Source organism: Ranitomeya imitator, chromosome 2 (genome assembly GCF_032444005.1).
Source record: "Ranitomeya imitator isolate aRanImi1 chromosome 2, aRanImi1.pri, whole genome shotgun sequence".
Classification (NCBI taxonomy): domain Eukaryota; kingdom Metazoa; phylum Chordata; class Amphibia; order Anura; family Dendrobatidae; genus Ranitomeya; species Ranitomeya imitator.
The window spans coordinates 388377844-388399902 of record NC_091283.1 but is presented as its reverse complement, the minus strand read 5'-3'; the positions used below and the strand labels follow the sequence as shown (position 1 = coordinate 388399902).

General features: G+C 47.4%; 1 protein-coding gene across 2 annotated transcripts in view; it reads left to right on the top strand.

The window, feature by feature from the left end:
• The window catches only part of LOC138664110 (zinc finger protein 420-like), a 292426-nt gene that overhangs the window by 204019 nt on the left and 66348 nt on the right, over nt 1-22059 (top strand). The window contains exons 2-5 of one of the 2 annotated variants that reach the window (XM_069750536.1): nt 2548-2703; nt 2830-3009; nt 8788-8911; nt 8996-9093. The exons of the other annotated variant lie outside the window; for it this stretch is intronic. Of the exons in view, the coding sequence (XP_069606637.1) occupies nt 2548-2703; nt 2830-3009; nt 8788-8911; nt 8996-9093 (558 nt within the window). The remainder of the gene's footprint in view (nt 1-2547; nt 2704-2829; nt 3010-8787; nt 8912-8995; nt 9094-22059) is intronic. 2 annotated transcript variants of the gene reach the window in all.

The window sequence follows — 22059 nt, the reverse complement described above, 5'->3', positions numbered from 1 at the left end:
AAGAAACCCTGTTTTTTACATCTTTTACTAGCACTTGCGGATTACTGCAACATTTTTTCAAACTGAGTGTTTTTGGTTTTACTATTCTCTTTTGTGTCTTCAAGCTACTGGAGGGGAGTAGAGAAGGAGGTCTTGAGAGGATCGCAGGTTGCATGTAGGTAGGTACCGGGAGACCATGTCACAGATGTATGGAGGAGACAGGTTGTGGATGGCTTTGTATGTCATTGTGAGGGTTTTGAACTGGAGTCTCTGGGCGATAGGCAGCCAGTGAAGGGCTTGACATAGGGGAGAGGCTGGGGAATAGCGGGGAGACAGGTAGATTAGTCGAGCAGCAGAGTGGAGGATGGATTGGAGTGGTGCCAGAGTGATAGAGGGGAGTCCAGAGAGTAAGAGTTTGCAGTAGTCGAGGCGGGAGATAAGGGCATGCACTAGCATTTTTGCAGTGTTGCGGTCAAGGAAAGCACGGATCCGGGAAATATTTTTGAGTTTGAGACGGCAGGAGGAGGCAAGGGCTTGGATATGGGGATTGAAAGAGAGGGCAGAGTCGAGGATCACCCCGAGGCACCGGGCGTGAGGGACTGGGGAAAGTGAGCAGCCATTGACATTGATGGATAGGTCTGGTGGAGGCTCCGTCTCTGTCCGTGACCTCAGATATAATGGAGGAGGCTCTGTCTCTGTCAGCGACCTCAGATATAATGGAGGAGGTTCTATCCCTTTCAGTGACCTCAGAGATAGTGGAGGAGGCTTGATCTCTGTCAGTGACCTCCGATATAATGGAGGAGGCTTTATCTCTGTCAGTCACCTCAGGTATAGTGGAGGAGGCTCTATGTCAGTGACATCAGATATAATGGAGTAGGCTCTACTTTTTGACAGTGACTTCAGATATAATGGAGGAGGCTCTATCTCTGTCAGTGTCCACAGATATAATGGAGGAGTCTCTATCTCTGTCAGTGTTCTCAGATATAATGGAGGAGGCTCTATCTCTGTCAGTCACCTCAGATATAATGGAGTCAACTCTATCTCTGTCAGTGACCTCAGATATAATGGTGGAGGCTCCATCTCTGTCAGTGACCTCAGATATAATGGTGGAGGCTCTATCTCTGTCAGTGCCCTCAGATATAGTGGAGGAGGCTCTATCTCTGTCACTGACCTCAGATATAATGGTGGAGGCTCCATCTCTGTCAGTGACCTCAGATATAATGGAGGAGGCTCCATCTCTGTCAGTGACCTCAGATATAATGGAGGAGGCTCTATCTGTCAGTGACCTCAGATATAGTGGAGGAGGCTCCATCCCTGTCAGTGACCTCAGATATAATGGAGTCATCTCTATCTCTGTCCGTGACCTCAGATATTTTAGAGGAGGCCCTGTCTGTCAGTGACCTTAATATAATAGATGAGGCTTTCTTTAAAAATCCCTTGATAAAGTGTAAGATGCTCTCTCTCTGCCTCACAGAAATGGAGTATTTTCTTTTTTCCTTATTGAAAGCAGAAGACTCTCGGTCGGACTACTATAGTGGATCCTCTCTTCTCTCCCATTATCTTCCTGACAGGACTGACATCTCTCCTCAGTTCTCTGACTCCTCTCTGTTCCTGTCTCACTTCTGGGGGTTGATGGTTGAGATTAGAAGCTGTCTCTCCACTGAATGTTTTCTGACAGGATCCCAGTTATGTACGATCTGCTGGTATAACCGTCTCTGTTCAGCCTCCTGTAGTCTGGCATCTCCACTATAGAGGTTATAGAATGAAAAATTAAGCATAGTTTTTCTTTTTTTCCTTTTTTATGCCATTCAGTTTGTAGGCTAAATAAATTGATAGTGCAATTCTGTGCATTTCTAATGTACTTTATTTTCCTTAAAATAATATTGGGTAAAAATAGGTTAAATTGTGATTTCTGTATATTTTATTTTCTTATACATAAAACTTCTTACTTTTACTCAACAATATTTAATAGAGCGATTACAAGTCTCTGATCATTTTGTAATTATGCAGTGTGTGATCCCTCCTTGTAATGTCATCCATGTAGGACTATGTGCAAATATGTATATACAACTGTAGTAATATAGGAATATGTCCTCCTCATTGTGTATTAGTTATTTGTGAACCTGGTACCTGTAGTGTTAATAATGTTGAATTCATTGCAGGTGACGGAAACATGAATGAGCTTTATGGAAGATGAGTCTATGAGCAACATATTCATCTGCCGACTCCAATGAATAAACTGCTTGCTACTGTATATGGTCTAAAATATATATGTTTTATCTATACATAAATATGCAGGAAAACTGTCATAATACTGTAAAATAATATATATTGTGATGCTCACACTGACGATCCCTTGCAGTTCCTATTCCAATGCTGATTGCGTCCTTTGTCAGTTTCTATAATTTTTACTCTTACGTGTGATCAATACAGACAATTAGTTGCTGAGTCCTTACGAGAAGAGAGAATGATTCTTCATGCTTCATTTTATTACCTCCAGTAATTGTATTTTTACATAGGATCTTTATGATCTCTATGATGTTACATCATCATCATCTTTCCATTCAGGTCCCTACAATATCGGATCCTCTCAGTGGACATCTCCTATATAAGAGAATTCTCCTGAGTGACCCTACAAGGATGAATAGGGATAGGGACAGGGACAAGATGGCGGAGAGGATGTTACACCTCACCCTAGAGATCCTCTTCCGGCTTACTGGAGAGGTGAGAGATTCTGATGACCTCACATTACATCATTCTTATCTATGGGAATAACAGACGGACACAGCTGGAGAGGTGAGGATTCTGGAAATGTCTCTAAGATTTATTAATGTGTCTCTCCATAACCAGGATTACACAGGAGTGAAGAAGACCCCTAGTGAGCGCTGTCAGGACCCTGTGTCTAACGGTTGGGAAAGATCCCTGAGCCCAATCACAGGCCCTCCACCTCACCCCCTGATACATGAGAACATCAATGACCAGAAGATCCTAGAACTCACCTACAAGATGATTGAGCTGCTGACTGGAAAGGTGACACTGCTGGGAATGCTGGGACATTATACAGTTATGCTATGGAGGGATTGGGGGATGACAGTTGTTGTGAATTCTGTGGCTGAGTTCACTTCTGTGGTCACAAGTGGTATTGCAGTCTCTGGGCTTCCTCCCTCAGGTGTTTTGGTGAGCTCGTTGGCTGCCTTGCTATTTAGCTCCACCTGAGTCTGTCTTCCTTGCTCCTTGTCAATGTTCCAGTGTTGGATCTGAGCTACTGCATCTTTCCTTGGGCCTGCTGCTCTGCTAGATAAGTGCTTCTAGTTTGTTTTCTGTTTTTTCTGTCCAGCTTGCTATTAACTTTTGCTGGAAGCTCTGAGAAGCAAAGGGGTGCACCGCCGTGCTGTTAGTTCGGCACGGTGGGTCTTTTTGCCCCTTTGCGTGGTTTTCGTTTTAGGGTTTTTTGTAGACTGCATAGTTCTCTTTGCTATCCTCGCTCTGTCTAGAATATCGGGCCTCACTTTGCTGAATCTATTTCATTCCTACGTTTGTCTTTTCATCTTGCTAACAGTCATTATATGTGGGGGGCTGCCTATTCCTTTGGGGTATTTCTCTGAGGTAAGTCAGGCTTGTATTTCTATCTTCAGGCTAGTCAGCTCCTCAGGCAGTGCCGAGTTGCATAGGTAGTTGATAGGCGCAATCCACTGCTGCTTACAGTTGTGTGAGGATAGATCAGGTACTGCAGTCTACAGAGATTCCACGTCTCAGAGCTCGTCCTATTGTTTTTGGTTATTGCCAGATCTCTGTATGTGCGCTGATTACTGCACGCTGTGTTGCCTGATTGCCAGCCATAACAGTACAAGGAGCCCTTCAATGATTTCCAATAGAGGGAAAAAAGAAATCCTGACATCATTTTTTTTTCTTAGCTCTGTCTTCAGTCTTTTTTTTCCCCTAGACATTAGAGTGCTTCAGGACACAGCTGTGGACATGGATATTCAGGCTCTGTGCTCCTCAATGGATAATCTCGTTGTAAATGTACAAAAGATTCAAGATACTATTGATCAGAAATCGATGCTAGAACCAAGAATTCCGATTCCTGATTTGTTTTTTGGTGACAGAACTAAGTTCCTGAGCTTCAGAAATAATTGTAAGCTATTTTTGGCCTTGAAACCTCATTCTTCTGGTAATCCTATTCAACAGGTTTTGATTATTATTTCTTTTTTGCGCGGCGACCCACAGGACTGGGCGTTTTCTCTTGCACCAGGAGATTCTGCATTGAGTAATGTTGATGCATTTTTCCAGGCGCTGGGATTGCTTTACGATGAGCCTAATTCAGTGGATCAAGCTGAGAAAAATCTGCTGGCTTTATGCCAGGGTCAGGATGATGTAGAAGTATATTGTCAGAAATTTAGGAAATGGTCAGTACTCACTCTGTGGAATGAATCTGCACTAGCGGCTTTGTTCAGAAAGGGTCTCTCTGAAGCTCTTAAGGATGTAATGGTGGGATTTCCTATGCCTGCTGGTTTGAATGAGTCTATGTCCTTGGCCATTCAGATCGGTCGTCGCTTGCGCGAGCGTAAATCTGTGCACCATCTGGCGGTATTGTCTGAGAGTAAGCCTGAGCCTATGCAGTGCGACAGGACTATGACTAAAGTAGAACGGCACGAACACAGACGTCTGAACAGACTGTGTTTCTATTGTGGTGATTCTACTCATGCTATTTCTAATTGTCCTAAACGCACTAGGCGGTTCGATAGCTCTGCCGTTATTGGTACTGTACAGTCCAAATTCCTTTTGTCCATTACCTTAATGTGCTCTTTGTCATCATATTCTGTCATGGCGTTTGTGGATTCAGGCGCTGCCCTGAATCTGATGGATTTGGATTATGCTAAACGTTGTGGATTTTTCTTGGAGCCTTTGCGGTGTCCTATTCCGTTGAGAGGAATTGATGCTACACCTTTGGCCAAGAATAAGCCTCAGTACTGGGCCCAGCTGACCATGTGCATGGCTCCTACACATCAGGAAGTTATTCGCTTTTTGGTACTGCATAATTTGCATGATGTGGTCGTGTTGGGGTTGCCATGGCTACAAACCCATAATCCAGTATTGGATTGGAACTCTATGTCGGTAACCAGCTGGGGTTGTCAGGGAGTACATGGTGATGTTCCATCTTTGTCTATTTCGTCATCCATTCCTTCTGACATCCCAGAGTTCTTGTCGGACTTTCAGGATGTATTTGAAGAGTCCAAGTCTGATGCCCTACCTCCGCATAGGAATTGTGATTGTGCTATCGATTTGATTCCTGGTAGTAAATTCCCTAAGGGTCGTTTATTTAATTTGTCCGTACCTGAACACACCGCTATGCGCAGTTATGTGAAGGAGTCCCTGGAGAAGGGACATATTCGCCCATCGTCGTCACCATTGGGAGCAGGGTTCTTTTTTGTAGCCAAGAAGGATGGTTCGCTAAGACCGTGTATTGATTACCGCCTTCTTAATAAGATCACTGTTAAGTTTCAGTATCCCTTGCCATTGATTTCTGACTTGTTTGCTCGGATTAAGGGGGCTAGTTGGTTTACTAAGATTGATCTTCGTGGTGCGTATAATCTGGTGAGAATCAGGCAGGGAGATGAATGGAAAACGGCATTTAATACGCCCGAGGGTCATTTTGAGTATCTGGTGATGCCGTTCGGACTTGCCAATGCTCCATCTGTTTTTCAGTCTTTTATGCATGACATTTTCCGTGAGTATCTGGATAAATTCTTGATTGTTTACTTGGATGACATTTTGATCTTCTCAGATGATTGGGAGTCTCATGTGAAGCAAGTCAGAATGGTTTTCCAGGTACTGCGTGCTAATTCCTTGTTCGTGAAGGGATCAAAGTGTCTCTTCGGTGTGCAGAAAGTTTCATTTTTGGGGTTCATCTTTTCCCCTTCTACTATCGAGATGGATCCGGTTAAGGTTCAGGCCATCCAGGATTGGACTCAGCCGACATCTCTAAAAAGTCTGCAGAAATTCCTGGGCTTTGCTAATTTTTATCGTCGCTTCATCTGTAATTTTTCTAGCATTGCCAGACCATTGACCGATTTGACCAAGAAGGGTGCTGATTTGGTTAATTGGTCTTCTGCTGCCGTGGAAGCTTTTCAGGAGTTGAAGCGTCGTTTTTGCTGTGCCCCTGTGTTGTGTCAACCTGATGTTTCTCTTCCGTTCCAGGTCGAGGTTGATGCTTCTGAGATTGGTGCAGGGGCGGTTTTGTCACAGAGAGGTTCTGGTTGCTCAGTGTTCAAACCATGTGCTTTCTTTTCCAGGAAATTTTCTGCTGCTGAGCGTAATTATGATGTGGGCAACCGAGAGTTGCTGGCCATGAAGTGGGCATTCGAGGAGTGGCGTCATTGGCTTGAGGGTGCTAAGCATCGCGTGGTGGTTTTGACTGATCATAAGAACCTTACTTATCTTGAGTCTGCCAAGCGCTTGAATCCTAGACAGGCCCGTTGGTCGTTATTTTTTGCTCGTTTTGATTTTGTGATTTCATACCTTCCGGGCTCTAAAAATGTGAAGGCGGATGCTCTGTCTAGGAGTTTTGTGCCCGACTCTCCGGGGTTATCTGAGCCGGCGAGTATCCTCAAGGAAGGAGTCATTGTGTCTGCCATCTCCCCTGATTTGCGGAGAGTGTTGCAGAAATTTCAGGCTAATAAACCTGATCGTTGTCCGGCCGAGAAACTGTTCGTCCCTGATAGGTGGACTAGTAAAGTTATCTCTGAACTTCATTGTTCGGTGCTGGCCGGTCATCCAGGAATCTTTGGTTCCAGGGAGTTGGTTGCTAGATCCTTCTGGTGGCCATCTCTGTCACGGGATGTGCGTGCTTTTGTGCAGTCCTGTGGAATTTGTGCTAGGGCTAAGCCCTGCTGTTCACGTGCCAGTGGGTTGCTTTTGCCCTTGCCGGTCCCGAAGAGGCCTTGGACACATATTTCGATGGATTTCATTTCTGACCTTCCCGTTTCTCAAAAAATGTCGGTCATTTGGGTGGTCTGTGATCGCTTTTCTAAAATGGTCCATCTGGTGCCCTTGGTTAAATTGCCTTCCTCCTCTGATTTGGTGCCTTTGTTCTTCCAGCATGTGGTTCGTTTACATGGCATTCCTGAGAATATTGTTTCTGACAGAGGTTCCCAGTTTGTCTCGAGGTTCTGGCGAGCCTTTTGTGGTAGGATGGGCATTGACCTATCTTTTTCCTCGGCCTTCCATCCTCAGACTAATGGCCAGACCGAACGAACCAATCAGACCTTGGAAACATATCTGAGATGTTTTGTTTCCGCTGACCAGGATGATTGGGTGTCATTTTTGCCGTTGGCTGAGTTCGCCCTTAATAATCGGGCCAGCTCGGCTACCTTGGTCTCTCCATTTTTCTGCAATTCTGGGTTCCATCCTCGTTTCTCTTCAGGACAGGTTGAGTCTTCGGACTGTCCTGGTGTGGATTATGTGGTGGACAGGTTGCAGCAGATCTGGACTCAGGTAGTGGACAATTTGACCTTGTCCCAGGAGAAGGCTCAGCTTTTCGCTAATCGCAGACGCCGTGTGGGACCCCGACTTCGTGTTGGGGATCTGGTTTGGTTATCTTCTCGTCATATACCTATGAAGGTTTCCTCTCCTAAATTTAAACCTCGTTTTATTGGTCCGTATAGGATTTCTGAGATTCTCAATCCGGTGTCTTTTCGTCTGACCCTCCCAGACTCCTTTTCCATACATAATGTATTCCATAGGTCGTTGTTGAGGAGATACGTGGCACCTATGGTTCCATCTGTGGAGCCTCCTGCCCCTGTTTTGGTGGAGGGGGAATTGGAGTATATTGTGGAGAAGATTTTGGATTCTCGTGTCTCTAGACGGAAACTCCAGTATCTGGTCAAATGGAAGGGTTATGCTCAGGAAGATAATTCCTGGGTTTTTGCCTCTGATGTCCATGCCCCAGATCTTGTTCGTGCCTTTCATGTGGCTCATCCTGGTCGGCCTGGGGGTTCTGGTGAGGGTTCGGTGACCCCTCCTCAAGGGGGGGGTACTGTTGTGAATTCTGTGGCTGAGTTCACTTCTGTGGTCACAAGTGGTATTGCAGTCTCTGGGCTTCCTCCCTCAGGTGTTTTGGTGAGCTCGTTGGCTGCCTTGCTATTTAGCTCCACCTGAGTCTGTCTTCCTTGCTCCTTGTCAATGTTCCAGTGTTGGATCTGAGCTACTGCATCTTTCCTTGGGCCTGCTGCTCTGCTAGATAAGTGCTTCTAGTTTGTTTTCTGTTTTTTCTGTCCAGCTTGCTATTAACTTTTGCTGGAAGCTCTGAGAAGCAAAGGGGTGCACCGCCGTGCTGTTAGTTCGGCACGGTGGGTCTTTTTGCCCCTTTGCGTGGTTTTCGTTTTAGGGTTTTTTGTAGACTGCACAGTTCTCTTTGCTATCCTCGCTCTGTCTAGAATATCGGGCCTCACTTTGCTGAATCTATTTCATTCCTACGTTTGTCTTTTCATCTTGCTAACAGTCATTATATGTGGGGGGCTGCCTATTCCTTTGGGGTATTTCTCTGAGGTAAGTCAGGCTTGTATTTCTATCTTCAGGCTAGTCAGCTCCTCAGGCAGTGCCGAGTTGCATAGGTAGTTGATAGGCGCAATCCACTGCTGCTTACAGTTGTGTGAGGATAGATCAGGTACTGCAGTCTACAGAGATTCCACGTCTCAGAGCTCGTCCTATTGTTTTTGGTTATTGCCAGATCTCTGTATGTGCGCTGATTACTGCACGCTGTGTTGCCTGATTGCCAGCCATAACAGACAGTATCATTGCATGTGTCAGGTTCCTATAAGGTGTCAGGATGTCACCGTCTATTTCTCCATGGAGGAGTGGGAGTATTTAGAAGGACACAAAGATCTGTACAAGGACGTCATGATGGAGGTTCCTCAGCCCCTCACATCACCAGGTAATAGACAGAACTAAATACATACATCCTTTAATTATCTTTGTGTAAAAAAATGAGTTCTCTTTCTGTATTTGTTTCCTCCAGTTCTATCCAGTAAGAGGACAACACCAGAGAGATGTCCCCATCCTCGTCTTCCACGGGACTGTAAACAAGAACATCCCAATGTTCCTCAGGACCCTGAGGTAGATGGAGGGAAGGAGTTATGAATTTTTCCCTATGATGTGTAGAAGGCAGTGAAGGTCTTCTGTTCAGTCTTGTTTTATCCACCAGTATTCTAAAATGAATGGCCAATTTAAAGAGACATCAGCCCATTCTTATTAGGAGCTTCTATGTTTGGAAATTAGACCAATGACCCTGGAGTGCAGCATAACACGAAAAGATTAGTTTCAGTGTGAATCCACATTAGGCACATTTATTAATCCTACCAGTCTTTTCCTAATATAAATTTTCCTCCGTAGTTGAGAAGACAAAGTATGCAGTATGAATATTTAATACAATGTCTTGTCTTCAGTTATGTTTTATCAACCAGTATTATACACTGAATGACTCGTTGAGTGAAATATCAGGAATTAATCTATAGTTGTGTAACACTCTTTAATCCGTTCTCTTTAGGCAGGGTAAATACACACCACCACTTCCATCAAGTGTAGGAAAGACGATAAATGCAAAAATAAAACATAATAAATTTTTATTGAATATATTTAAAAATAGTTTAAAAATACCAAATCAAGCAGGGACAGGGCCTATATACAATATCACAAATAATGTTACAGGTATGACCAAGGGTAAATTAATGTCACAAACAGATCATACAGCACACATATATACCTATGTATGGAATGAAATGCCCTCTGTGCAATCAATCGCTGGGTAAGGTAACACCCAACCAAATGTTGAAGAAAAAGTGCCTAGTGCAGTCAAATAGGGAGGGGCATACATACATATAAGGTATCATAATTTAAATGTCATAATGACAAAACAAATCTCCAAAAGTCAGTAGTCACAAAATAATGTAATAAGTCCTATGCATTAGTGGGTCATGAATAGAGCGCAGACTAAAAATGATGATAGACTACTGCACGCTTTGCAAAGTGCTTTATGCTAAGTGCTAAGTGCTTAGTGCAGTGAGAGTCAAATAGCCACACGTTGTGTGCTGAAGAGATAATGCAGATGCCCGTAACAAGATGAAAAGAGTGCGTACTGAACTCACTAATGACCGTAGAAGGTGCAGCTAAAGGAGGACTATGACACTATAGGAGAGAAATGCATCGTCATACCTGAGTGTAAAAGTGTACACTTAGCACTTAGCATAAAGCACTTTGCAAAGCGTGCAGTAGTCTATCATCATTTTTAGTCTGCGCTCTATTCATGACCCACTAATGCAGAGGACTTATTACATTATTTTGTGACTACTGACTTTTGGAGATTTGTTTTGTCATTATGACATTTAAATTATGATACCTTATATGTATGTATGCCCCTCCCTTTTTGACTGCACTACGCACTAGGCACTTTTTCTTCAACATTTGGTTGAACCAAATGTTTACCCAGCAATTGATTGCACAGAGGGCATTTCATTCCATACATAGGTATATATGTGTGCTGTATGATCTGTTTGTGACATTAATTTACCCTTGGTCATACCTGTAACATTATTTGTGATATTGTATATAGGCCCTGTCCTATGTGTTCTTCTTTTTTGTGACTCCAGTAGCTTGATTTGGTATTTTTAAACTATTTTTAAATATATTCAATAATAATTTATTATGTTTTATTTTTGCATTTATCGTCTTTCCTACACTTGATGGAAGTGGTGGTGTGTATTTAGCATTGTTGTGACGTTTGTGCTATAAAATTTGTTCTCAGACTGTGTTCACTAATTCTTTAGGCAGGGTGTCTGTTAACTCTAACCTTGCAATGGTGCAGTCCTTCAACGAAGGATTGGACACTGACTGTGAAGGGCCCCTGTGCAGGACTTATGTCTGCCCCCCTTTTCTCCTACGCCTCATTGGGGGACACAGGACCATGGGTGTTATGCTGCCTGCCACTAGGAGGACACTAAGTTAACACAGAAAGATTAACTGCTCCCCTGCAGTATACACCCTCTCACTTGCCAATATACAACGAGTTCTTGCTTAGTGTCTGTAGGAGGCACTTGGGTCTGTTTCAGACCCCAACGTTTTTATTTTCATTTTTATTTTCTGTAAATTTTTATTTTTTAATTAACGGAGTGATGGGGGCGACGGATTCCTTTTCTAGGGTCCGCTCTCCCCCGAACTATCAACACTCGAGCACACGGAGTATAACTCCCCACACCCTCTTCTGCGACAACTGGGGCACGCCAAATTCTATTCTTGGGCGACGGTTCCTCCTTTGGTCCCGATCTCCCCCCCCCCCCACCCATATAACACGGCGAGCACATAGAGCTTCTGCTCTCATGTTCCTCTCCTGGGCCAATGCTATATGATCAGTGGCCCTCACCTGATGGCGTCACTGGAGCCCCACGACCGCTGGAAGCCCCGGAGGTGAAGATGGATGGAGGGCCCTCTCCATCCCCCGTTCAGGGAGGATGGATGGAGCGCTTACTCTCACAAGTGACGAGAGGCTGCATCGCGCTGTATATTCTCCTCACGCTTACCGGCGTGGAAGAATGCGGTCCTGGTCCCTGGGGAGAAGCTCCGTTGGCCGGGTGCCAGCGGCGGTCAGCCAGCGTTCTGTCGCGGGCCGCCGACCCGTATCGCTGGCAGGCCCCAGAAATTTAGTCCCCGGCTTTTTAGCCGGACTAGGCCGCGGTTTGCATTGCTCCACCCACCGCCGGATCTCCGCCCACTCTCTTGGCGCTTCTCGTCTGGAACGTGAGGCGCCCTGCAAAATCTTGGGGGCCATGTTTCTCGCACTCCTGAGGAAACCAGCCGCACAGTGTCACCACGCTGACTGACAGCTCCGACAGCTACGGGGCCACTGAACATCCCTTCTGCCGTCCTATTCCTCCTTGGGGACACAGACACAGGACCGTGGGTAAGCTGTACCAGGAAGAGCTTAACCCTTTCTCTGCCACGAGTTCTCGGTACCGGGCCTCTCTGATTCGGTGCTGAGGCTGTCACGGTGGCTAGACCCGGTCCGTGACCCTGCTAAGGGGCGTCCAATAAAAGGTGATAGGAGTCTGTCAAGGTTTTGTGACGCCACCTGTGGTATTCGGTCAGGGCGACCGACGCTGCTTGGGGTCCGCTGGGGTGATGGAATGGCAGCTAGATGGTATACCTTCCCACAGGTGAAGTATGTCCCCAGGGTTTCCCAGTGATGTAGATGGCGATGGTGTGAGATGCAGGCAATAACGAGGACACAAGGTTGCAGTCTCTTTACCTCTTTACTTAAGACTTCAGGATCCTCAATCCAGAGCACGATTAACAGGGCTTTCTGAAACCGGCCGGTCCAATGGGCACATCCAGAGTTCCCTTTGCAGGTGGAAATCAGTGCCTACCACTAGTGCCTGTGTGTTGTAGTGCTACCCTGCTGAGCATTCGGAATAGTCCTCACAACTTCTGTTCTCGTTCGTTCGTTCTTTCTAATTCTCTCTCTCTTGTTCCAGATGTTACTAGTTTCTCGTCCCCCAGGTATGTTATGGCTACGACGCACCCGTATGACGGGAAGGCTCGGAGCTCTTCCGGGACCCTAGAGACGACCCTCTCCACGCGTTGCCCCCTATGTCTTCGTAGGAAATTTAAGGTAGACAGCCAACCTATAATTAACTGTCCTGCGGAGTTCGAAGTAAGGCCTAGAGTCAGTTACTTCCGCGGTCTTCCGGCCACCGGCTACACGCCTCAGTAGGATGTTGCCTCGGTCTCACGGCACGACTCCTACTGGCTCTCCTTTGTGCTTGATCTCGTTTCTCACTGTTCCACAATGTCCTTCCCTTCGTGTCTCTTTCTTAGGATACCGCCGCAAGGTAGTGCAGGCGCAGTTCTGTAACGTTCTGCTCTGTTCTATAGGTACCTGCCAGGTTCCCACGCCCGACAGGGACCCCCCTGTGTCTTCTCCCTGCAACACCCCCTGCCACGGGATGTTGCCTGAATCCAACCCAGTCAGCTTCTGACTAACTCCCTATCCAACCCCTAGTTTTACCAGTGTGAGGAGTGGCCCAATAAATAAAGCCTTTTTCTCCCCCTAGTGGCCGGAGTGTGAAGTGTAATGTGTGCTGGTGATACCTGGTCAGTAGAATTCCTACAGTGCCATCAGACGTACCATCACTCCCCTTAGTGGCAGAGTGTCATACTGTAACGACCAGATCTCTGGGGCGCTGCACTCTTCATCCCCCCCCCCGCCCACCCCCGGTTAAGTCCAGTACTCCTGGACTGGGAAGAAGAACAACAATACATATCAGCAAAAGACATACAAAATTTTGAAATGCTTGGAACAAGTAAATATAACAAAGCTTCCTTTATGGGAGGTGAGGACACTTGAACGTTACAAACAAAAACAAGGTTAAATATTTTTAAATAACATTCTGACTATAAATAACCTCTGGTACCCCTCCGGGTATTCTACTAAGTGCAAATTCTGAACAATAATTTAACTTTTCCTTTAAGGGCGTATAAGCTGAACCCACTAAAGGCCTACTATAAAATACTATAAAATAACTAAACTCTTCTTTCTAGCTTCACCAATGCAGGACCGCCTAGCTCCTTGGCTGGGTGTACTGTCATTGTCTCTCTGTCAGCAACCAACTTTCGTTCTACAGTTCTCAGGAGGACTCTCTCTCTAACCCCTACGGGTTCACTTTCAACCTTTCCTGTCCTCAATTTCTAACAACATTATCAAACTTTTCTAAATCACAACATTATTAACATTTTAACTTTTCTTAAAGGGAACCTGTCACCCCGTTTTTTCAGTACGAGATAAAAATACTGTTAAATAGGGCCTGAGCTGTGCGTTACTATAGTGTATTTTGTGTACCCTGATTCCCCACCTATGCTGCCGAAATAACTTACCAAAGTCGCCGTTTTCGCCTGTCAATCAGGCTGGTCAGGTCATATGGGCGTGGCGACATCGCTGTTTCTTCCCCCAGATCTTGCATATCTTTCCGTTGGTGGCGTAGTGGTTTGCGCATGCCCATCTTCTGAATCCACTGGGCAGGAGAAGAAAAAACGCGCAATCTGCGCTATTTCCCTGGTGATCTGTGGGGGCGGCCATCTTCCTGAGGCCGCACGTGCGCATATGGAGTCCTCTGCTGCCTGGGGCTTCAAGAAAATGGCCGCGGGATGCCGCGCATGCGCAGATGGAGATCGCGGCGGCCATTTTCCTGAAGCCGAGATGCGAACTCAAAATTTGACACTTCAGAATGGAATCTCTCCCTTCTGTTGTCGCGTCCAAGGAAAAGGGAATGCTCTACCCCAAGATATTAGGACCATCCACAACTTGCATAGTTTTAGACGCTCGCTCAAATCACATTTGTTCAGAGCGGCCTACCACGTTAACTAATCAAAGTCATTTTATGTTTGTATGTGTAGCCCATTCACTATCTCCATCTACCCTCCACCCCTGAAGATGGCTGGACCACCATTGTAAATACATCATTGTAAATACACACCTGTACTTTGTATCTCCCCCACCTCATTGTAGATTGTAAGCTCTCACGAGCAGGGTCGTCCTATTTTGCTTTATTGTATTGTTAACGTTGTTACCTATGACTGTTGTGTTTGAAACTGTTAAACTGTAAAGCGCTGCGGAATGTGTTGGCGCTATATAAATAAAGATTATTATTATTATTATTATTATTAAGGGAGAGTTCCTAGCATCCATAGACATCAAGGATGCTTACCTCACATCCCAATTTTCCCTCCTCATGGACAGTTCCTTCGCTTCGCTTTTCGCGAGGAACACTTCCAGTTTGTGGCCTTACCCTTCAGCCTCGCCACTGCTCCCAGAGTTTTCACCAAGGTCATGGCAGCTGCCATGGCCATTCTTCATGCTCGGGTAGTGATGGTACTTCCGTACCTGGACGACCTACTGATAAAAGGCCCATCATATCCAGCCTGCGAGGAGTCCGTCGATATCACGGTGGATACACTTTCTCGCCTGGGTTGGAAGATAAACTTCGACAAATCTTCTCCGGTCCCGACTCAGCGGATTTCCTTCTTAGGAATGACCCTGGACACTTCCCACGGCTTGGTCATTCTCCCTCCAGAAAAGGCCTTGGCCTTGCAGCACGGAGCACAGACTCTCTCCCGCCCAGTCTCTTACTCCATTCGTTTCAGCATGCGCATTCTCGGACAAATGGTAGCAGCCATGGAAGCGGTTCCGTTTGCTTAGTTCCACCTCCGTCCCTTACAACATGCGCTGCTGTCGACATGGAACAGGAACCCGTCCTCTCTCGACCGTCGTCTCCGTCTGTCTCAGCAGGTCAGGCAGACCCTCAGGTGGTGGACACTGAAGTCCTCCCTGTACCAGGGAAAGTCTTTTCTCCCAGTGCGCTGGCTGGTGGTGACCACCGATGCCAGCCTTTTGGGCTGGGGTGCGGTCTTCAACCAACACACATCACAAGGGCGGTGGTCCACTCGATAGTCGCGTCTCCACATCAATATCCTGGAAATTCGAGCGATCAGACTAGCCTTGTTCAGTTTTCACCATCTCCTGGCAGGTCACCCCATCAGAATCCAGTCCGACAACGCCACAGCAGTAGCGTACATCAACCGTCAAGGGGGAACCCGCAGCAAGACGGCCATGCTCGAAGTGATCCACATCCTCCGTTGGGCCGAGAGCAACCATTCGCCCATCTCGGCGGTCCACATACCAGGTGTGGAGAATTGGGCGGCGGACTTCCTCAGTCGCCAGGGGCTCACCTCGGGCGAGTGGTCCCTCCACCTGGAAGTTTTTCAGCAGATTTGTCATCGCTGGGGGATCCCGGATGTGGACCTTATGGCCTCCAGGCTAAACAACAAGGTCCCCCAGTTCATTGCCCGATCCCTCGATCCACGTGCCCCCTTCGGAGCAGATGCCCTGGTCCTGCCGTGGCATCAATTCCACCTCCCGTACATTTTTCCCCCTCTTCCCCTGCTACCGAGGGTCATCAAGAAGATCAGAGCAGAAGGGGTACCGGTGATCCTAGTTGCGCCAGACTGGTCGCGCCGGGCATGGTACGCGGAACTGGTTCGGCTGGTCGCCCACGTCCCCTGGCGGCTTCCTAGATCGCATGGATCTTCTCTCACAGGGCCCGATTTACCACCAGAACTCCGGGGCCCTGTCTTTGATGGCATGGCCACTGAATCCTGGATTCGAGCCCAATCTGGATTCTCCCCTGAGGTATCCTCCACCATGATTAGTGCTAGGAAGCCCGTGTCCATGCGCATTTATCACCGTACCTGGCAAACCATCAACGCATGGTGCTACGCCCATGGACAATCTCTTCTGGTATTATCCATCCCTTCCGTATTGGAATTTCTCCAATCAGGCCTAGAGTCTGGTCTCGCACTTAGCTCTCTCAAGGGACAGGTGTCAGCATTGTCAGTCCTATTCCAACGAAAAATTGCCACCAGGTTACAGGTTAAGACGTTCATTCAGGGAGTTTCCCGTGTGGCGCCTCCCTATAAAATGCTTTTGGATCCATGGGATCTTAATTTGGTCCTTGGAGCTCTTCAGGAGGCCCCTTTCGAACCACTGCAGGACGTCTCTCTCTCACCTTCCTTTCCTGGAAGGTGGTTTTTCTAGTGGCTATTACGTCAATCAGGCGTGTCTTGGAGTTGGCGGCTCTTTCCTGCCGACCCCGTTTCTGATTTTTCACCCAGATAAGGCAGTCTTGAGGACCTCTCCTTCCTTTCTACCCAAAGTCGTTTCCTCCTTCCACCTCAATGAGGAGATTATTCTGCGTTCATTCTGTTCGGTACCAGTCCATCGCTTTGAGAAAGCTCTGCACACTCTCGATGTGGTTAGGGCCCTTCGATGGAATGTCTCACAGACGGCTCCCTTCCGCAAGTCAAATGTTCTATTCGTACTTCCAGAGGGACAAAGGAAGGGCTTGCCCGCTTCCAAGGCTACTCTAGCCAAATGGATTCGATCGACTATTCAGGAATACTATCGTGTCAGGGGTGCTCCTATCCTAGCAGGGATTAAGGCCCATTCTACTCGGTCGGTGGGCGCCTCTAAGGCCCACCCCAGGCCATTCGGGACCAGGCGTCACAACAGGTCTGCAAAGCTGCGACTTGGTCCAGCTTGCATACTTTTACAAAACACTACCACATTCATTCTCTATCCTCTGCAGACGCTGCCCTTGGCAAGCACATTCTGCAGTCGGCAGTAACTTAGCTGTAAGCCTATGGTACATGGGGTATTAGCAGCTATGTTGCTCCCCACCCAGGGACTGCTTTAGGACGTCCCATGGTCCTGTGTCCCCCAATGAGGCGTAGGAGAAGTAGGGATTTTTGTGTACTCACCGTAAAATCCTTTTCTCCGAACCAATCATTGGGGGACACCGCACCCACCCTGTTAGGCTATTGGCTTGTTGTTACTCCTTTGGTTTTGATATAGTTTTATTGTCTCTTGTTTAATACTCCTACTGCTTTTCTACCGAACTGGTTGTATATTGGCCAGTGAGAGGGTGTATACTGCAGGGGAGGAGTTAATCTTTCTGTGTTAATTTAGTGTGCTCCTAGTGGCAGGCAGCATAACACTTGGCCTGTGTCCCATAAAAAATGACTAAGAAGGGGGCACCACGGACTATACAGTGGGATCACCCTGACCTCCAACCATGTATATTAGAAAGCAGCAAAGAGAAAAAGTGAGGGTCCTATACAATGTGGATCACCACACATTGGATTTAGCAAAATAGAACAATTTTTATTACAATGAAAAACAGATGAAACAAGCAATACAGAAAACAGACAGTTAAAAACAATTAAAAAAGCAACACACTTGTTCCTTAGAAACAAAGCCCATAATAAGGCCTACACCTGCGCTAAAGCAAATAAGGTAATATCCAATAGAAAAAAATGCCTATATGGACACCACTGTGCATACACTAATGATACAGATGAGAAGACCCATAGGTAAGTATATGAGATGTAGACAATAAGGGACAATCCTATACCACAATAATACTAATACAGTTTTCTCCCCAAAATACTGCCGAAAATACAGCCACAAAAGGCTTTATTTATTGGGCCACTCCTCACATTGGTAAAACTAGGGGCTGGGGAGGAAGTTAGGCAGAAGCTGACTGGGTTGCAACCAGGCAACATCCTGTTACAAACAATTAAAAAAGCAACACACTTGTTCCTTAGAAACAAAGCCCATAATAAGGCCTACATGAATCGCCCCCAGACACAGGGCCACGGGTTCTCGGTACCGGGCCTCTCTGGTTCGGTTCTGAGACTGTCACGGTGGCTAGACCCGGTCCGCGACCATGCTAAGGGGCGTCCAATGAAGATGGTGGTACAGTCTGTCGGGGGTTCGTGACGCCACCTGTGGTGTTCGGTCAGGGTCACCGACGCTGCTGTGGGGTCCACTGGGGGTGATGGAATTGCAGCTTGATGGTATAACTTCCCACAGGTGAAGTGTGTCCCCAGGGCTTCCCAGTAAGGTGGATGGTGAGGGTGTGAGGTGCAGGCAATAACGAGGACACAGGGTTGCAGTCTCTTTACCTCTTTACTGAAGACTTCAGGATCCTCAATCCAGAGCACGTTTAACAGGGCTATCAGAGACCGGCCGGTCCGATGGGCACATCCAGAGTTTCCTTCGCAGATGGAAATTGTTGCCTACCACTAGCGCCTGTGTGTTGTAGTCCTACCCTGCTGAGCATTCGGAATAGTCCTCACAACTGCTATTCTCGTGCGTTTGTTCTCTACAGCTCTCTCGTTCTTTGGTTCCAGATGTTACTAGTTTCTAACGTCCCCCAGGTATGTTATGGCTAGGACGCCACCCGTTTGACGGGAAGGCTCGGAGCTCTTCCGGGACCCTAGAGACGCCCCTCTCCACGCGTTGCCCCCTATGTCTTCGTAGGTGTAGTAAGGTAGACAGCCAACCTATAATTGACTGTCCGGCGGAGTTTGAAGTAAGGCCTGAAGTCAGTTACTCCCTACGGTGTTCCGGCCACCGACTACACGCCTCAGTAAGATGTTGCCTCTCTCTCTCGGCACGACTCTTACTGGCTCTCCTTTGTGCTTGATCTCGTTTACACTGTTCCACAATATCCTTCCCTTCGTGTCTCTCTCCTGGATACCGCCGCAGGGTGTGCAGGCGCGGTTCCGTTACGTTCTGTTCTGTTTGCTAGGCACCTGCCAGGTTCCCACGCCTGACAGGGACCCCCCTGTGCCTTCTCCCTGCAACACCCCCTGCCACGGGATGTTGCCTGGTTCCAACCCAGTCAGCTTCTGCCTAACTTCCTCCCCAGCCCCTAGTTTTACCAATGTGAGGAGTGGCCCAATAAATAAAGCCTTTTTCTCCCCCTAGTGGCCGGAGTGTGAAGTGTAATGTGTTCTGGTGATACCTGGTCAGGAGAACTCCTTAGTGCCATCAGACGTACCGCCACTCTCCTTAGCGGCAGAGTGCCATACTGCAACGACCAGGTCTCTGGGGCGCTGCACTCCCCCCCCCCCGGTTAAATCCAGTACTCCTGGACTGGGAAGAAGAACAACAATATAATACAGCAAAAGACATACAAAATTTTTTAAATGCTTAGAACAAGTAAAAAAAGTAGAAAAGGTGCTTCCCTTTATGGGAGGTAAGGACACTTGAACGTACAAACAAAAACAGGATTAAATATTTTTAAATAACATTTCGACTATAAATAACTCTCAGTACCCAGCCGGGTATTCTACTAAGTGCAAACTCTGATTTAACTTTTCCTTTAAGGGCGTATAAGCTGAACCCACTAAAGGCCTACTATAGAATACTATATATATAACTCAACTTTCCTTTCCGTTCCAACTTCACCAATGCAGGACCGCCTAGCTCCTTGGCTGGGCCTACTGTCATTGTGCCGACCATCTTTCTACATCTCTCAGGAGGACTCTCTCTCTAACCCCTACGGGTTCACTTCCAAGCTTTCCTGTCCTCAGTCTCTGTCAACATTATCAAACTTTCTAAATTTTTAACATTATTAACGTTTCAACTTTTATTAAGGCAATCGTGTAAACATTCCCTTTAAGAGGGACCCAAGTCTCTAGTGCAGATTCTCTCTCTGTCTTGCAAGTTCACCGAAAGCAAGACCTTCTGCGTCATGTCTGGAAGCATCATCTTCGCAAAGTCTTCTCTCGCTTGTAAATCCAGTAGGGAGCACCTTTAAGAAGGTGCAAACTATATACAATAACAGTTTTGAATCATTCACCGTCCATGATCCGGCAGTCTTTGAAACAATGATGAACTTTGTGCAACTGTAGAAAAAAGAAATAGAAAACAATAGGGATCCCGGGAAAACAAAGGGATCCCTAGGAGTTAACCCTGGTCGGGTTTAAAGTAGCAGCAACAGCAGGAAGCAGTTAACTATATACAATTCGGGTCTTCGAGGTTTATTTCTGTAAAGGTTGTGGTCTTACCTCGCAGACCACTCCTCTCCTTTGAGCACGGGTGGGATCCACAGTTGCCTGCGGGGCCTGGTCAGCCTGGCGATCCGCAGCGGGGACCCCATCATCCGGGATCCCAGCTGCGACCTGGAGGACTGCGCACCGCTGAACGCCCCTGGCCGTCCAGCCGGCCTCCCTCGACCATCGGGTATAAGTTACCGCATCTCCAGGTCTTAAGTCGCGGTCTTCGACCGTTCCCCAACACGGCTCCACCTCGCTCCGATCAAAACGGACCTGCAGGGACTCTCCAATCTCCTGGATGACCCCCCTCTCCTCCTTGGGGTTGTAGAAGACCACCACTCCCCAGTGCGACTGCAAGACCTCCACTTCCTCCGTGAGGTCGACTATGATCGCGGGTCGAGGTTGCTTTCTCCGGGCTGCCACCAGGCGTCGCTGATGCTCCGTCACCGTCAGGATCTTCAGAACTGACCCCTGCAGTACACAATCCCCTGGCCGAGTTTGGGGGTCCGCCGTGGCCGGGATGGGTAAAGGAGGAGACATGGGCGACAGGCGAATCTCCGTCGGATGGCCCAATCGAGAACTCACATGGGCTTGGGCCTTCAGGCAGCGCGCCAGCTGCCGGGCCTCGACTGCAGCCATTCCACCGACGGGCATCCTACCGCCGGGTTTTTCCCTCCGGCTGCTCCGCGATGGGAAGTCTCTGCAGCGGTGATGACTCCGAAGTCGCTGCAGGGGATGCAGGTCGCTGCCTGGCCGGGTGTGCAGGCGCGGTTCCGTTCTGTTCTGTTCGCTAGGCACCTGCCAGGTTCCCACGCCTGACAGGGACCCCCCCTGTGCCTTCTCCCTGCAACACCCCCTGCCACGGGATGTTGCCTGGTTCCAACCCAGTCAGCTTCTGCCTTACACTCAGTGTAAACATACATCACTGCAGCTGCGCTTATACACACACACACGCTTATAAGCGTGTGTGTATAAGCGCCGCTTGTATTCATTCATTGTTTATATAGGGTGGCTAAGGAAGATGACACTCATGACGTCGGCCTCTGTACGCAGCTGCAGTGATGTATGTTTACACTGAGTTACCATGGTACCTCGTTAGGGGGCAGTCACTGTGCGCATCTGCGCAGTTGAACACAATACCAGGAAGTACTCCACTGAGGCTCACATGCGGCGATCTGCACACAGCTGCAACTGGAAAATCCTGATGGAACTTGTATATAAGGTAAACAGTCATGGTGGTAGGCACCCCTGACGAAGCCTCCTCTGTGGGGCGACACGCGTCGGGTCTCCGCTCCACCTGCGCTACTGACTGTGTCTTACACGTTTATGGTATTGTACCTCATGGCTGCACATAGGACTCTGTGCAGGCTTACTTGCCTGCTGTCCTACTGAGGGATATTGGTGAGGCTTCAGTCCTCTGTGCATGCTAAAGTAAGGGACTTGCTCTTTTGAGGGTCAGTATTTTGTGGCTGTATTTTCGGCAGTATTTTGGGGAGAAAACTGTATTAGTATTATTGTGGTATAGGATTGTCCCTTATTGTCTACATCTCATATACTTACCTATGGGTCTTCTCATCTGTATAATTAGTGTATGCACAGTGGTGTCCATATAAGCATTTTTTTCTATTGGATATT